General features: G+C 37.8%; 1 protein-coding gene across 3 annotated transcripts in view; it reads right to left on the bottom strand.

Moving 5' to 3' along the window:
• GAB3 (GRB2 associated binding protein 3) overlaps positions 1-19,247 on the bottom strand; it is an 81,313-nt gene that overhangs the window by 21,884 nt on the left and 40,182 nt on the right. For all 3 annotated transcript variants that reach the window (XM_069463938.1, XM_069463940.1, XM_069463939.1), the window contains exon 4: positions 18,420-18,901. In XM_069463938.1, coding sequence (XP_069320039.1) covers positions 18,420-18,901 — 482 coding nt within the window. The remainder of the gene's footprint in view (positions 1-18,419; positions 18,902-19,247) is intronic.

The raw sequence follows: 19,247 nt of genomic DNA, 5'->3' as shown, positions 1-19,247 counted from the left end.
GAACACAGACAGTACTTAATGAATCCTAGAAATGATTATGGAATAATTTCTTATTGTGGGACTTGCATGTGTGAACACAGGCCCCTAATTCCGTTTCGACTACCAGATCCCTTTTGAAATCACCTAAGAACACAAATATAGAGAAAATCCTGCAGCAAAGGTGTAAGTGTTATCCATGTGCCAGATAGTTTAACACACTCTCTGCCACACTAGAAAAAGAAATTTTTCCTTGGAACCACAGTGTTTTATTATGAAAATAGAATAAAAACTTTGAAAACAAAATGATCCCTTCTAGTTTAATGAAAAATTTGTTATTTTTTATTGTTTTCTGTGTGTGAGTTATATGCAACTTGAAAACCAGTTCTTGTGGCTTCCAAGGTGAAGAGACATGTGAGTTACATATATTTCACGAGGTCCCGGGCTCAAAACCAGCGTGAGTTAAATACAACTCACAGGGCAGGTAATGTGTTAAGGGATTTATGACAGATAGAATGCAGGTGGGATCAAAGTGAAGGAAGACACCAGGAATGGATTCACGTTCATGCTCCTGCAAAACAGACACCTGGAAAATGAGAGTCTCTGCCAGAATCTCACTCTGTTGGATTTCCTCCTACCTCACTGGTCACTTGTTTAGATTCCTTTTGCTGGTTCCTCCTCTTGTCAACTCTCTGTAGATGTTGTAGGACTCTAGATTCAATCCTCGGTCCTTTTCTTTTCTGTATATTTACTCTCTTGGTGATCTCATCTAGTCCCTTAGATTTACCATCTGTGTGCTGACAAATTCATAAACCCCAGCCTAGACTTTTCACCCGACCTTCACACTCATATTTCTAACAACTTACCTGACATTTTCACTGGGACATCTAATAGGCATCTCAAACACAACATATCTAAAAACAACTTCCCAGTCTCCCCCTATCATCCAACTTGTTTCACTTGTTCCTTTCCCTGTCTCAGTTTCTCAGGCCAAAAACCATAAAATTATAATTGACTCCAGTTTTCTCTTATATTGCACATCCAGTCTTTGAGGTTCTACCTTCAAGATATATCAAGAACACAACCACTTTTATCAAATTCAAAAGCTACTACCCTAGTGCCAGTCACCATTATAGCTTGCCTGATTATTACACTAGTCTTCTAACTGGTTTTCTTGCTTCCACCCTTGCCTCTCTTCAGTCTCTTCTTAACACAGCAGTGACCCTGTTAAAATGTAAGCCCTACCATGTCTCTCCACCACTCAGTACACTGCAACGTCCTCATCCCACTCAGAGTTAGAGCTCAAATCCTTACAGTGGTCTACACAAATCCACATGATCTGGAATCTCCCTCCACCCAGTTTATTTGCCACCCAGCAGCCAGAGTGATATCTCTTCTCTATTCAATACCTCCAATTGCCCCTTATCACTTAGTGTCATGGCCCAAGTTCTCACAGTGGTCTACAAGGAACAACATAATCTTACCCTGCCTTAACTCTCTGCTTCATCTCCTACAACTCATCTCCTAGCTCTCTCCACTCCAATCATACTGGTCTCACTTTGCTGTTCTTTGAGCACACCAAACATCTCCCACATAAGGGCCTTTGCTCTAGTTTTATCGTCTGCCTGCAAAACTCTTTACCTAGATATCAGCATAGTTTTCTCCCTCAGTTCCTTCAAGTGGTTCTTCAAAACTTCTTTCTCAATAAAAATTATCCCGATCATCCCTTTTAATACTACAACCTGTCCCCTGCCTGCTCTACTGATTTTCTTTAGCTGGCTCTGGTTTTTCTCTTCCCAAAGTACCTATCACCTAACATACCATATACTTATTTATTACATAATAATAAATACTATGGGCCGGGCGCAGTGGCTCATGCCTGTAATCCTAGCACTCTGGGAAGCCAAGGCGGGCGGATCGTTTGAGCTCCGGAGTGAGAGACCAGCCTGAGCAAGAACAAGACCCCGTCTCTACTAAAAAACTAGAAAGAAATTAGCTGGACAACTAAAAATATATAGAAAAAATTAGCCGGGCATGGTGGCGCATGCCTGTAGTCCCAACTACTCGGGAGGCTGAGGCAGGAGGATTGCTTGAGCCCAGGAGTTTGAGGTTGCTGTGAGCTAGGCTGACACCATGGAACTCTAACCCAGGCAACAGAGTGAGACTCTGTCTCAAAAAAACAAAAACAAACAAACAAACAAACAAAAATACTATGAATAACTCTATGCCCACAAATTTGATAACCTAGATGAAATGCACCAATTCCTTGAAAGACACAATCTGCCAAAATTCACATAAGAAGAAATAGATAATTTAAATAGGCCTAAGTATATTAAAGAAATTGAATCAATATTTAATAATCTTAAAAAACAGACAGCACCAGGCATAGATAGGTGGACTGGTGGATTCTACCAAACATTTAAGGAAGAAATTTTACCAGTTATCTACAATATTTTTCAGATTATATAAGCAGAGGTAATACCTTATAACTCAGTTTATGAGGCCAGCATTACCCTAATACCAAAAACAGATAAAGACATTGCAAGAAAAGAAAACTACAGACCAATATATCTCATGAACACAGATGCAAAAATCCTGAACAAAATATTAGTGAATTGAATCCAACAATATATAAAATAATTACACACCATTACCAAGTGGGATTTATTACCAGTATATAACGCTGGTTCAATTTTTGAAAACCAACTAACATAATCCATCATATCAACAAGTTAAAGAAGCACAATCATGTGATCATATCAATAGATGTATAAAAAGCATTTTACAAAATCCAACACACATTCACAATAAAAACTCTTAATAAACTAGAAACAGAGGGGACCTTCTTCAGTTTGATAAAGGATATATATATATAAAAATCCTACAGTTAACATCATACTTAATGAAGAGATACTCAAAGCTTTCCCCCTAAAATCAGGAACAAAGCAAAGATGTTCCCTCTCACCACTGCTTTTCAACATCGTACTGGAAGTCCTAGCTAATGCAAAAAGACAAGAAAAGGAAATGAAAGGTATACAGATTAGGAAGAAAGAAATAAAATTGTCTTTGTTCACAGATAACATGATAATCTATATAGAAAATCTGAATCAATAAAAAATCCTCCTGGAAATATAAGTGATTATGGCAAGGTTGCAAGATACAAGGTTAATTATATCCAAAAGTTAATTACTTTCCTATATACAGTACCAGCAATGAACAAGTGGAATTTGAAGTTAAAAACACAATACAATTTATGCTAACACCCCCCCTCAAAATGAAATACCTAGGTATAAATTTAATGAAATAGGAACAAGATTTATGTGACAAAGACTATAAAAGTCTGATGAAAAAGACCGAAGAGAAACTAAATAAATGGGGAGATATTCCATGTTCATGGATAAGACCACTCAATATGGTCAAGATGTCAATTCTTTTCAACTTGATCTATAGCTTCAATGCAATCCTAATCAAAATTCCAACAAGTTATCTTGTGTATATCGACAAATTCTAAAGTTTATAAAGAGAGGTAAAAGACCCAGAATAGCCAAAACAATATTGAATGAGAAAAACAAAATTGGAGGACTGACACTACTTGACTTGAAGACTTACTATAAAGCTTCAGTAATTAATAAAGTATAGTATTGGTGAAAGAATAAACAAATAGACCAATGGAACAGAATAGAGAGTCCAGAAATAGATCCACATAAATATAGTCAACTGATCTTTGACAAAAGAACAAAGGTGATACAATGTAGATTATATTATATATAGTCTCTTCAACAAATGGTGCAGGAACTGGACATTCACATGCAAAAATATGAATACAGACACAGATCTCATACCCTTCACAAAAATTAACCCAGAATGGATCACATACCTAAATGTAAAATGTAAAACTATAAAACTCCTATAAGATAACATAGAAGAAAATCTAGATGACGTTAGGTTTGGCAATGACTTGTTAGATACAACACCAAACAGGCAGTCCATGAAAGAAAGGATTGGTAAGCTGGCCTTCATTAAAATAAAACAGAGAGAATGAAAAGATAAGCCACAGACTGGGAGAAAATATTTTCAAAAGAAGACATATCTGATAAAGGACTGTAATCCAAAATATACAAAGAATTCTTAAAATTCAACACTAAGATAGAAAACAACTTTATTAAAAAATAATCAAAAGACCTTAACAGAAATCTCACCAAAAAGATATACAGATAGCAAATAAGTATATGAAATGATGCTCCACATCATATGTCATCAGAGAAATACAAATTAAAACAATAATGAGATAGTATTACACACCTATTATAATGGTCAAAATTCAGAACACTGACAACACCAAATGTTGGAGAAGATGTGAAGCAATAGGATCTCTTATTTATTGACGGTGGGAATGCAAAATGGTACAGCAATGTTGGAAGACAGTTGGAGGTTTCCTACAAAATTAAACATACTCTTACCATATGATCCAGCAATTGCATTCTTTGGTATTTATCCAAAGGAATTAAAAAACTTATGTCCACACAAGAACCTACACATGGAGGTTTATAGCAGCTTTATTCATAATTGCCAAAACTTGGAAGCAACCAAGATGTCCTTCAATAAGTGAATGGATAAATAAACTATGGTTCATCCAGATAATGGAATATTATTCAGTACTAAAAAAGAAATGAACCATCAAGCCATGAAAGACATAGAGGAAACTTAAGTGCATATTACTAAGTGAAAAAGCCAATCTTAAAAGGATACATATTGTATGATTCTAACTATATGACATTCTAGAAAATGCAGAAAAAAAAATTGGAAAAATTAGGTGAAATAAACAAATTCCTAAAACAATATAACTTACAAAAAAGAGCACAAGAAGTGAAAAATCCAAATAGTCTTATCAATTAAAGAAATTAAATCTTTAATATAAAAATCCTTCCTCACATCTAGTCTACTGTTATCACTGCTAGAAATCAAGAAAGCTGCCTGGAGGTCCAAGGACTGGTACATGCATACTTGCCACCACTGGCACCCACATTTAACAGCTGGATGCCTGAGAACTGGTATGCCTGGCCTGATGCTAACACCACTGATGCCCAAGGGGTAGCACTCTGGCATTCCTGTCCCCAGCAAAGCCTTGCCACAGCCTCCACTAAGAAACACAGTCTGAGCCACTAAGTACTAACCAGGCCTGACCCTGCTTAGCTTCCGAGATCAGATGAGATTGAGTGCATTCAGGGTGGTATGGCTGAAGACAAGGAACACAATAATTCTCCAGTAACAGATAGCAACAAAAAGGAAATCTATGAAATGCCTGAAAAAGAATTCAAAATAATGATGTTAAAGAAACTCAGTGAGATAGAACACAGATAAATAATACAAACAAATTAGGAAAACAATTCATGATCCGAATGAAAAATTTACGAAAATGATAGATATCACAAAAAACAACTAAACAGAAATCCTAAAATTGAAGAATTCAATAAAAAATATAATTGAGAGCTTCAAGAATCAACTAGATCAAGCAGAAGAAAGGAAAAAGAATAAAAAAGAAGGAAGAATATAGTGTCCCTGTGTGACATATGGGACACTACAAAGCAACAAAATATTCAAATTTGGGGAGTTACAGAAGCAGAAATGATAGGCAAAGACACAGAAAACCTATAGGGGAGAATGGTATGATCTAGTCAAAGTGCTGGGAGGAAAAGTGCTAGCCAAGAATATTAAATGCAACAAAGTAATCTTTCAAAAATGAAATAAAATCTATCCCAGACAAGCAAAAACTGAGCAAATTCATCAAAACTACACCAGCTCTACAAGAAATGATTAAAGGAGTCCTATATCAGGAAGCAAAAAGACAACATATACCATCATGAAAACACATGAAAGTATAAAACTCATTGGTAAAGCAGATACACAGATGAGAAAGAGAAAGGAGTCAAATGTTACCCCTACAAAAAAAAAAAACAACCCAAAAACCCAAATCATAAAGGTAAACAATAAAAGAGAAAGAAAGGAACAAAGGATATACAAAATAATCATAAAAGAGCAAAATAACAGAAGTTCTCTTCTGTCAATAAGAACCTTGAATGTAAATTGTTTAAGTCCCCTAATTAAAAGATACTGACCGGTAGAATGGGAATTAAAAAACAAGATCTAACTGTATGCTGCAAGAGACTCACTTCAGGCCAGGCACGGTAGCTCATGCCTGTAATCCTAGCACGCTGGGAGGCCGAGGTGGGTGGATCGCTTGAGCTCAGGAGTTTGAGGCCAGCCTGAGCAAGAGCGAGACCCCGTCTCTACTATAAATAGAAAGAAATTAGTTGGACAACTAAAAATATATAGAAAAAATTAGCCGGGCATGGTGGTGTATGCCTGTAGTCCCAGCTACTAGGGAGCCTGAGGCAGAAGGATCACTTGAGTCTAGGAGTTTGAGGTTGCTGTGAGCTAGGCTGACACCATGGCACTCTAGCCCAGGAAAGAGAGTGAGACTCTGTCAAAAAAAAAAAAAAAAAAAAAAAAAGAGAGAGAGACTCACTTCACTTATAAAGACATATAGACTGAAAGTGAAGGGATGGAAAAAGATATTCCATGCAAACAAAAACCAAGTGTAAGCAGGTATAGCTATCCTCATATCAGAGAAAATAGACTTTAAGTCAAAAAACACAAAAAGAGAAAAGAAGGTCATTACATAATGATAAAATGGTTAATTCAGGAAGAAGTTATAAACATTCTAAATAAATATGCACTCAACTCTGGAGCACACAGATATGTAAAGCAAATATAGAGCTAAAGAGAGAGATAAACCCTAATATAATACTAGATGGGGATGCCAACACCCCACTTTCAGGATTGGACAGATCATCTAGAAAGAAAATCAACAACGAAACATTGGATTTAAACTGCACCATAGACCAAATGGACCTAACAGACATTTATGGAACATTTCACCCAACAGCTTCAGAATACACATTCTTCTCCTCAACACATGGAACATTCTCCAGGATAGACCATACATTAGGATGCAAAACAAATCTCAAAAAAATTATAAAAATCAAAATCATATTGAATATCTTCTCAGATTACAATGGAATAAAATTAGAAATAAATAACAAGGAACTTTGGAAACTGTACAAATACATGGAAAGTAAACAACATGCTCCTGAATAACCAATGGGTCAATGAGGAAATTAACAAGGAAGTAAAAAAATTTATTGAAACAAATGAAAATGAAAACACAACATACCAAAGCATATGGGATACAGAAAAATCAGTGCTAAGAAGGAAGGTTATAGCAATAAATGCCTACATTAAAAAGGCAGAAAGATTTCAAATAAATAACCTAACAATGCAGCCTAAGGAACTAGAAAAGCAAGAACAAATCAAACTCAAAAATAGTGGAAGGAAAGAAATAATAAGGACCAGAGCAGAACTAAATGAAATACAGACTAAAAAAATACAAAGGATCAACAAAAAGAAAGGTTGTTTTTTTAAAGATAAACAAAATTGATAAATTGCTAGCTAAAATAGCTAAGAAAAAAGAGAAAACCCAAATAAACAAAATAAGAGATGGAAAAGGAGACATAACAACTGATACCACAGAAATACAAAGGATCATTAGAGACTATTATGAACAACTACACACTAACGAATTCCTAGAGGAAATGGATAAATTCCTACACATATACAACCTACAAAAATTGAAACAGGAAAAAATAGAAAATTTGAACAAAACAATAATCAGTAACGAGACTGAATCCATAATAAGTCACCCAAGAAAGAAAAGCCCGGGCTCGGATGGCTTGAATGTGGAATTCTATCCAACAATTTTTAAATTTCAAAATATTAATAAGGGGATACAAGTGCTTTTGTTACATGGATGAATTGTATAATGTGAAGTCAGGGCTTTTAGTGTGCCTGTCACCATAATAGTGTACCTTGTACCCAATAGGTAAGATTTTATCCCTCTCCCCCTCTCAGTTTTCCAATGTTCTTTACACCACTTTATTACCATGTGTACCCACAGTTTAGTTCCCACTTATTAGTGAGAACATGTGGTGTTTGTTTTTCCATTCCTAAGATACTTCACTTAGAATAATGTTCTCGAGTTCCACCAAAGTTACTGCAAAAGATGTTATTTTATTCCTTTTTATGTCTGAGTAGTATTCAATGGTATATAAGTACCACATTTTCTTTATCCATTCATTAGTTGATGAGCACTTAGGTTGATTCCATATCTTTGCAATTGTGAACTGTGCTGTGATAAACATTCAGGTGGAGGTGTCTTTTTAATGTAACTTATTTTCCTTTGGGTAGATACCCAGGAGTGGGGATTGATGGACCAAATAATACTTCTACTTTTAGTTCTTTGAGGAATCTCCATACTGTTTTCCACAGATGTTGTACTAATTGACATTCCCACCAACAGTAGGTAAGCATTCCTTTTTCACCACATCCACACCAACATCTACTGTTTTTTTTTTTTTTTTTTTATAATAATGGCCATTCTGATAAGGGTAAGGTGGTATCTCACTGGGGTTTTAATTTGCATTTTCCTGGTAATTAGTGATTTGAGCATTTTTCATATGTTTATTGGCAATTTGTCTATCTTCTTTTTAAAAAACTATGTTCATATCTTTTGCCCATTTTTAAAGTGGTTACTTGATTTTTTTCTTGCTGACTTGAGTTCTTTTATTGGATATTATCCCTTTGTCAGATATATAGGTTGCAAACATTTCCTCCCATTCTATTGGTTGTATAATTAGTGTGTTGATTGTTTCCCTTGCTATGCAGAAACTTTTAATTTTATTAAGTCTCATTTATTTATTTTTGTTGTTGCTGCATTTGCCTTTGGAGGCTTAGTCATAAATTCTGTACCTAGGCTGATGTCCAGAAGAGTTTTTCCTATGTTCTCTTCTAGAATTTTTATGGTTTAAGGTCTTACATTTAAGTCTTCAATCCATCTTGAGTTGATTTGTTTATATCGTGAGATATAGGTATGAAGTTTCATTCTTCTGCATGTGCAATTTCCCCAGCACCATTTATTGAATAGGATGTCCTTTCCCCAGTGTATGTTTTTATCTGCTTTGTCAAAAATCAGGTGATTGTAGCTATATGGTTTTATTTCTGGGTTCTCTATTCTGTTCCATTGGTCAATGTCTCTACCTTTATACCTGTACCAAGATGTTTTGGTTGCTATAACCTTGTATAATTTGAAGTCAGGTAATGTGATACCTCCGGATTTATGCTTTTTACTTAAGATTGCTTTGGCTATTTGGGCTCTTTTTTTGTTTCCATAGGAAGTTTAGGATTATTTTTTCCAGATCTGTGAAAAATTGCATTGGTATTTTGATGGGAATTGTGTTGAATCTGTAAATTACCTTGGACAGTATGGACATTTTAACAATGTTGATTTTTCCATTCCATGAGCATGGGATGTTTTTCCATTTGTTTGTGTCAGCTATGATTTCGTTCATCAGTGTTTTGTCATTCTCCTCGTAGAGGTCTTTAACCTCCTTTGTTAAATATATTCCTAGGTATTTTATCTTCTTTGTAGCTATTGTGAATGGTACTGAGTGCTTAATTTGACTCTCAGCTTGACTGTTATTGGTAAATAGAAATGCTGTGTGAATTGCGTGCACTGGTTTTGTAACTAGAGACTCTGCTGAATTTATTTATCAATTCTAGGAGTCTTTTGGTGGAGTTTTTACATTTTTCTCTATATAAGATCATATTGCCGGCAAAGAGGGATAGTTTGACCTCCTCTTTCCCTATTTGGATGTCCTTTATTTCTTTCTCTTGTCTGATTGCTCTAGCTAGGACTTCCAGTATTATCTATGTTGAAAAGAAATGGTGACAGTGGGCATCCTTATCTTGTTCCATTTCTTAGGGGAATGCTTTCAACTTTTCCCCATTCAGTATGATGTTGGCTGTGGGTTTGTCATATGACTTTTATTATTTTGAGGTATGTTTTTTCTATGCCTAGTTTGTTGAGGGTTTTTATCATGAAGGGGTACTTTTTCTTCATCTATTGAGATGATCACATGGTCTTTGTTTTTACTTCTGTTTATGTGGTGTATCACATTTATTGACTTGTGTATACTGAGCCATCCTTGCATCCCTGGGATGGAACCCACTTGATCATGGTGAATTATCTTTTTGATATGCTGTTGAATTCTGTCTGCCAGTATTTTGTTGAGGTTTTTTGCATCTATGTTCATAGGGGATATTGTTCTGTAGTTTTCTTTTTTGTTTTGTCCTTTCCTGGTTTTGGTATCAAAGTGATACTGGCTTCATAGAATGAGTTAGGGAGGATTCCCTCCTTCTTGGAACAGTTTCAGTAAAATAGGTGCCAGTTCTTCTTTGTAGGTCTGGTAGAATTCAGCTGTGAATCCATCTGGTCTGTAAATTTTGGGGTGGGAGATTTTTTGTTACTGTTTCAATTTTACTACTTGTTATTAGTCTGTTCAGGATTTCTATTTCTTCCTGATTCAGGTTTGAGAGGCTGTGTGTTTCCAAAAATTTATCCATTTCTTCTAGATTTTCTAGTTTGTGTGCATAGAGGTTCCCATAGTAGTCATGGATGATATTTTGTATTTCTGTGGTATCAGCTATAATGTCTCCTTTTTCATTTCTGATTGAGCTTATTTGAGTCTTTTATATTTCTGTTTAATCTAGATAATATTATATTGATTTTGTTTATCTTTTGACAAAACCAACTTTTTGTTTTGTTGATCCTTTGTATAGTTTTTTATTTGTTTGTTTGTTTCCATTTAATTTAGTTCTGCTCTGAGCTTTATCTCTTTTCTTTTGCTGGCTTTGGGTTTGGCTTGTTCTTCTTTTTCTAGTTCCTTGAGGTGTGACACTAGGTTGTTAATTTGTGATCTTTCTGTCTTTTTGATATAAGCATTTGAAGCTATGAACTTCCCCTGTATCAATGCTTTTGTTGTATCTCATAGATTTAGGAAACTTGTGTCCTCTCTGTCATTCAGTTTTAAAAATCTTTTGATTTCCATCTTAATTTTGTCATTGACACATTGGTCATTCAGCAGCAGGTTGTTTAATTTACGTATATTTGTGTAGATTTGAGTGTTCCTTGGAATTGATTTCTAGTTTTATTCTACTGTAGTCTGAGAAGATATATGGTATGACTCTGATTTTTCTGAATTCTAATATATGATCTATCTTAGAAGATGTCCCACGTGCTGATGAGAAGAATATATATTCTGTAGTTTTGGGGGGACATGTTCTGTAAATGTCTGTTAGGTACATTTGTTCCAGAGTCCCATTTAATTACAATGTTTCTTTGTTTATTTTCTGTCTTGATGATCTGTCCTATTCTTTCAGTGGAGTGTTGAAGCTCCCACCTATTATGATGCTGCTGTTTATTTCTTTAGTTACATCTTGTAGAATTCATTTTATGAATCTGGGAGCTCCGTCTTGGGTGCATATACATTTAGGATTTTATATCTTCTTGTTTAATTGCTCCCTTTATCATTACATAATGACAATCTTTGTCTTTTTTTAACTATTGTTGATTTAAAGTCTATATTATCTGATATGAGAATAGCTATTCCTGCTCACTTTTAGTTTCCATTTGTGTGGAATATTTTTTCCACCCCTTTTCATTGAGTCTAAGAAAGTCCTTGTGAATTAGATGGGTTTCTTGGATGTGTTTTGTTTTTCCATTCATTCAGCCAATCTATATCTTTTAAGTGGAACATTAAGGCTGTTCAATGTCATTAATGATATGTGAGATACTGTTCTACTCATCATGTTGAATGATGCCTTGTTGTTTTGTTTTCCTCCTCATGCTTCTATAAGGTGCTGTGAGCTTTAACTTTCAGGTATTTTTATACCTGGGTGGGTACTACTTGTTCTGTTCCATGTATAGTGTACTTTTGTGCATTTCCTGTAGGGCAGGCCCAGTGGTATCAATTCCCTTAGGGTTTCTTTGTCTGGGAAAGACTTTATTTGCCCTTCATTTATGAAACTTAGTTTTGCTGGACACACAACTCTTGGTTGGCAGCTATTCTGTTTAAGAATACTAAAAATGGAACTCCAATCCCTTCTGGCTTATAAGGTCTTCTGAGAAGTCTGTTGTTAGTCTAATGGGTTTTCCTTTGTAAGTTAGTTGTTGCTTTCATCTTGTAGCTTGTAGGATTTTCTCCTTCACTTTGAATTTGGCCAGACTGATGACTATGTGTCTTGGTGATGTCCTATTTGCTATCAATCTTCCAAGCATTCAAGGACAATCTTTTATCTGGAAATGTAAATCTCTGGCCATGCCAGAGAAGCTTTCCTCAATTATTCCCTCAAATAGGTTTTGCATGCTTTTTGCTTTTCCTTTTTTTCCCTCAGGGATACCTATGATTCTTATATTGGCATATTTTACATAGTCCTATATTTTTATGACTGATTGTTCATTCTTCCTTATTTTGTTCTACATTTTTGACTGATTGGGTTAATTAAATGGCCTAGTCTTCAAGCACTGAAACTCTTTCTTCTGCTTGGTCTAGTCTGTTGTTAAAGCTGTGTTTTGAAATCTCCTAAATGGCTCTTTCATTTCTTTAAGTTTTGTTATATCTTTTCTTGTGATATCTATCTCTTTAGAAAATTTTTCATTCATATCCTGAATTTTTTTTTTGTTTCTTTGTGTTGGTTTTCAACTTTCTCATCAATCCCATTCATCTTATTTGCCATCCATATTCTGAATTCCATATCTGGCATTTTGACAATTTCCTTTAGGTTGGGGTGCATTGTGGAAGACCTATTATGATCCTTTGGGGATGTCAAAACATCTTGTTTTTTCATGTTGCCAGAGTTCTTATGCTGGTTTCTTCTCATCTCAACCTCTCAGCTCAAGACAGATACTTTTGTGGTGCACCTGTTATCCTCTGCTGGGAACTCTTCTACTTAGTGCATAGGAGGAGAGGTCCCTGGACGGTGCACTTGTTTCCTACTCTGGAAGATTGACACAGCAGGAAAGGGATGAATGGAAAGGGATGAATGCACTGAAAGCCTGTAATGCAGCTGTTCTCCTGCATCATCCTGTTCTCCTATGGTTGTCACAGTCCATGCCAGTGCTTGTGGGTCTTCATGCAGACTGGTGGGTTGCTCCCCAGGCTGCTATTGGGAGCTCAAGAGGGAGCTCCATGGAGGCAAGTGGTGTGGGAATTTACTCTGCCCAGGACTCCTCACAGCAGTAACAGTAGCAGCTGGGTGAGGCTATTTAGATGATGGCCGGGGTGCCATGGCTGGGGGTGTCTGCTCTGCCCAAGTCCAGGTGCAGTGGCAGCATGCAGTGGTGTATGGCTGAGGATAGCAGCACTGCAGTGGTGGCTGGGGCCATGGAGGCAAGCGGTGTGTGTGGCTATGGCAGCCAGGCTGTACTTGGGGAGTGGGGCCACTGAGTCATGTGGTACACAGGGACTGTGTCAGCTGTACAGTGCATAGGGGATTGGGGCCATGGTGGCTTGCTGGGATGTGGCAGGTGGGGCCACTGAGGTATACAGTAGATGGAGGGGTGATGAATGAGCAGCATGCAGGGAGCAGGGCCGTGGAGGTACATGACACATTGTAGATGGCTTATGGTAGCTGAGGCTTTCTTTCCATCCAGGACTGATTGTGGCAGCTTTTGTGGTGCTACTCAGGTGGTGGCAGCTGCAGCACTAACTAGATGGCAGTGGCAGATGCTGGAAGTCTAGGCTCCTGCTCTGCTCAGATGCCCTGGTGGTGGTGGGGCACACAGCACCCAAGTATAGGGCACACAAGAGTGCCTGCCCTCTTCATTCCCTCCCTGGCCTGGCAGGGGCAATGGGAAGGTGGCTGCAGTGGAGCCGACTCTCATGCAAAGCAGGTACTCTGGGGCTGAGCTCTCAAAATGGCATCAGTTGCAGCAATCCGGGATCATCAGAAGGCAGTGGGACCCCATGGTTTCTGCTCTCCAGAGCACTGCTGCTGCACAGTCCCTAAGCAGCTCCCTGATCAGTCCAGAGGTCTGCAATAGTGGTGGTGGGGTCCCCTCACAGCTCAGGTTGCAGTGTCCACACAGGGAGAGCGTGGAATCCTGGGGTTCTCTCATCTGACCCTTCCCCACATGTGAGCACCTTCCCCAGGAACCTTCAAACCCTGCCAAGTGGTTCACCGAGCTTCCCTCTCCTTCACTTTGGGTATCTCTCTAAGATGATCCATCCATAGGTGAACATCTACTTGCAACTTGTGATCCTCTCCTTGAGATAGGTATGTGCAGGCTGTTTCTAGTCCACCATATTGGCTTACCCAACATTTAAAGAAGTAACACCTACTCTTCTCAAACTATTCCAAAAAAAAATAAAGAGGAGAGAGTTCTTCTTAACTCATTCTGTAAGGCCAGCATGACCCGGATACCAAAACCAGATCAGGACACAACAAAAAAAAAAAAAAAGAAAAAGAAAACTGCAGGCCAATATCCCTGATGAACATAGATGCAAAAATCCTCAACAAAATACTAGCAAACCTAATCCAACAGTACATCATAAAGATAATATATCACGATCAAGTGGGATTTATGTCAGGGATGCAAGGATGGTTCAACGTATGCAAATCAATAGATGTGATAATCAACTGAATAAAGGACAAAAATCATATGATCATCCCAATAGATACAGAAAAAGCATTTGATAAAATTCAACATTCCTTCATGATAAAAATTCTTAATACATTAGGCATAGAAGGAATGTACCTCAACATAATAAAGGCCATTGTACCCCATAAATATATATAATCATTATTTGCCAATTGAAAATAAAATAAAATAAATACAATGTCCATTCATGATTTCAAAAACTAACACTTAGCAAAGTATAAGAGAAGATCCTTAATGAATGGTATCTATAAAAATCTACAGTAAACCACATTATAATGGTGAAATGTTGGAAGCTTTCCATCTGAGATCAAGGATCAGACAAGGATCCCTGTTATCACCACTATTATTCAACAATGCTCTTGACTTCCTATCCCAGGCAGTGACATATGAAAAATATAAGGGTTGTAAAAGATGAAACAAAGCTATTATTATATGCAGGTGATATGATTATATGCAAAGAAAATGCAAAATAATCTATAGTATAGAAAAATATAAAATTAAAATTCAAAACTCAATTTAAGTTTTATAACAGCAAAAATAGTTATTAAAGTGTCATGTCAATAACATAAAAAATAGCAGATACATGGACATACATTAATAAGAGATACGTAAAACTTCTACACTAAAAACTATAAAACATTATCCACAGAAATTAAATAATGCCTATAGCATATTGGCATAAAAACAGAAACATAGAGCAAAAGGCACAAAATAGACATCCTAGAAATAAGCTCACACATATATGGTCAATTAACCTTTGAGAAGAGCACCAAGAATACACAGAGGGGATAGGAAAGTCTCTTCAACAAATGGTGTTGGAAAAACTGGATATCCACACACAAAACAATGAAATGGGGCCCTTGTCTAACACCGTGTACAAAAAAAAGATTAACTCAAAATGGATTAAAGACTTAGATATAAGATCTAAAACCATTTAACTGCCAGAAGAAAACATAGGGAAAAAGTTCCTTTACATTGGTCTTTGCAATGATATTTTGGATATGACTCCAAAAGCACAGGTAACAAATGCAAAAATAAACAACTGGAACTACATTAAACTAAAAAGCTTCTGCACATGGAAGGAAACAACAACACAAAAAGGCAACCTACAGAATGGGAGACAGTATTTGCAAACCATATATATGATAAGGGTTAACACTCAAAATATATAAGGAACTCATACAACTCAGTAGCAACAAAAACAAATAACCCAATTAAAAAGTGGGCAAAAGACCTGAATAGACATTTCTCAAAAGAAGCCATACAATGGCCAACCAATATATTAAAAATATGCTCAACATCACTAATCATCAGGGAAATGTAAATCAAAACCACAATGAGATATCACCTCACACCTGTTAGCACGGCTAATATCAAAAAGACAAGAGATAATTGTTGGTGAGGGTATGGAGAAAAGGGAACCCTTGTACACTGTTGGTGGGAATGTAAATCAATACAGCCCTTATGGAAAACACTGTGAAGGTTCCTCAAAAAATTAGAAATACAACTACCACGTGATCCAGCAATTCCTCTTCTGGGTTTATCCAAAGGATATGAAACTATTATCTTGTGTACATGTATCCAAAGGAATTAAAAAACTTATGTCCACACAAGAACCTACACATGGAGATTTATAGCAGCTTTATTCATAATAGCCAAGATATGGAATCAACACAAGTGTCCATCAGTGGATGAATGGACAAAAGAAATATGGTACATATTCACAATGGAATACTATTCAGACTTAAAAAAGAAAGAAATCCTGTCATTTGTGACAACATGAGTGAACCAGGAGGACGTTATGGTAAGTGAAATAAGCCAGGCACAGAAAAACAAATACTGTCTGATCCCACTGATATGTAGCATCTAAAAAATCAAACTCATAGAAATAGAGAGCAAAATGGTGGTTGCCAGGGAGTGGGGCACACAAGGAAATGGGAAGATGTTGATCAAAGGGTAAAAACTTTTAGTTTTAAGATGAACAAGCTCTGGGGATCTAATGCACAGCACAGTTGGTGATGGATGTGTTAACTAATTTGATTGTGATAATAAATACACAATGCATATGCATAGCAAATCATCACATAGTATACTTTGAATATATACAATCTTTATTTGTCAAATATTTTAAAATAAAAAATAAAATTTAAACGGAAGGATATTTCCTGTTCATGGATTGAAAAATTTAGCATTGTGAACATGTCAAATTGTCACAAACTGATCTATAGATATGATGCAATCCTCCTCAAATCTCCAATATATTTGTATATGTGCCTAGAACCTGACCAGCTGATTGTAAAATTGAGTCTAGCCATGGCACTCTTAAAAACTAGCTGGGAGGACTTCTCCTGCTGGATATCAAGACAGAAACGTACAGTAATTAAGTGAGTGTGGTATTGGTGGAAGCTGGCCAAGTGGGCCCGGTGGGATGGAAAGCGGGACCCAGAGTCAGACTCTCACGTCCCCGGGAACTTCATCTGTGCCAGGGGGGGCGGCTGGAGAACTGCGGGGACAGGACGGCCTTTCCAATAAAGGGTGCCGGGTCATCGGAAGGAGATCCAGATGGACAAAAATGAAGCTTGACCCCACTCTGCCACCACACACCGACACTGGTCCAGGTGGGTGGCGCTGGCAAAGGTGGGACCATAAACTTTACACGTTCCCTCTGCCTCATCCGGGCCACTCTGCTTCCAGGCACCGCTGTTGTTTTGGTCTCTGTGCCATGGTCAGACTCTCTATTTTACTGACTTTTAACCTTTGTTTGCCTTCATGTAAAAGAATACAACCTGCTTTATGTTTGTCTTGAATTTGTAAACTATTCCATTGTTTGTTGTTGTTGTTGTTCTTCAACTTTAGACTTTTGATTCAGTTTCATATTCTATTATTCTACTGGTTTTATTCATTTCACCTTCTAAAATTTGCTTAGCTGTTCTTTCCTTTTTCCTTTTTTGTCTACTGTTCACAAATACTAGCACATGAACACCCTTTGTGTAATTAGCGTATATGCATATCATTGGGATTGTCAGAAGGAAGCAATATGTGGAATGGTTGCTAACGGCATTAGGGACACTGGGGGAAGTGTTTGCCAGAGTGACTTAGTACCTCAGTCAGAATGAAAGACTCATACAATTTGAAAATGCATTTGCATTCCTTATACTTTCCATAGTTCCTTTGAAACATGGCCAAAATAGGTACCAATGTGTAGGTAATTATATTTGGAAGTAGAGAGAGAAGAGAGGAGAGAGACAGAGAGGAAGAATGAGCTTGTGTCTATCTGAGAGACACAGGCTGACATAAGAAAGAAGAGTAGGTGGGGTGATGAATGAGGCTGGTGAGATGATGAGACTGTTGAAAAATAGAAGAAAGGAGCTGTGGTCTGTAGTCTCAGGGATCACTATGTATGTGAGAGGCAGAGAAGGAAATGGGGTTGAGCTGAGGCAAAAGACATCACTTTCTGTACCAAATGGGTCCCTGAGTGACACTAAACAAACACTAGGAGCTCAGTCTCAGGTGGGGATCCCCTCCTTGGACAAGGGATCACATGGCAAGCCCATCACAAGGGGCCAGGGCTCCAACTTCTTTCAGCATCTACAGGGACCTAAGTATCTCTCCTGGTGGCCAGGCTCAAAAAAGGGTAGGGGGACCCAGGAGCAGAGAGTGCTACTTTCAGGCTTCCACCAAGGACCCAGACACATCAAGAGACCGTGCCAGCAAGAGCAAGGGACACTGAGTAAAGTCCTCACATGGACACAGGAGTGAAGAGGAGCCAGGCAAGGCAGCCCTTGCTCAGGCTTCTCTCTGCGCCTTAATTTTAGCGCCCAACACTTACCTTTCCAGGTTCTCATGTTGTCTAAACCGGAGAGAGAGATTCTTCTTGGAACCAGAGTGCATCCTGGCTTCTTGCTGCTGCTGTGCCCACTCCACAGGAGCTGCTCCTCTTGGCACCGTTCAGAGAGATGGCTTGGCTTAGGGGGGCGGGGAGGTGGAGTGCTGGCCATAATGTCTAGTTCTTTTGCCCCACATGGCAAGGAACCTTGGTTTTTATCTACCTGGATGGTGGCGTTTAAGGAAGTTTCCAGCAATGATGAAGAAGACAGGTGGTCCCTGGATGGCCCATTGATTTCTTTACTCCAGATGAGGGCAGCCTGCGGCCTCGTGGAAGGGGCCTCTTGGGACCCATTTCCATGGCGTGAGGGGTGGACCAAATGACTGGAGGGCAGCGACTGCAGGCAGTCAACAAAGACGTCATCAAAGGAAGTCTGTTCCAAAGAGCGGTCTGAGTTTGACCAGCTGTCACATCTAGTGGGTAGACTGGGGGAAGAAAAGCATGTACGTTGGACTGAAATGTAGCCATCCACCCGTCACAAAACCCATGCTTGCTGGCCTCATTCTCATTCCTCCAATAACACCCTTTTTCTACTTATAGAGCCATATTCCCTCTACAACCCTCAGTTACACCACCCCTTTGTGCAGAAAAAGAAAAATGGTTTGCTGATTTTTTTCATCCTACAAGCATCAGAGACATATGAAAATGCACGGTTAGAAGTGAAAACCACAATGCTGAAATATATGACTCATTTTGTTTAGTATACTGCATGCTTCATCTTTCACAGGGGTTGATGGTGCTCTGTCACTGCCTTGGCATGGGCAGGAGGAC

This window comes from Eulemur rufifrons, chromosome 30, assembly GCF_041146395.1.
Source record: "Eulemur rufifrons isolate Redbay chromosome 30, OSU_ERuf_1, whole genome shotgun sequence".
Classification (NCBI taxonomy): Eukaryota; Metazoa; Chordata; class Mammalia; order Primates; family Lemuridae; genus Eulemur; species Eulemur rufifrons.
This window is presented reverse-complemented; position numbering and strand designations above follow the sequence as displayed.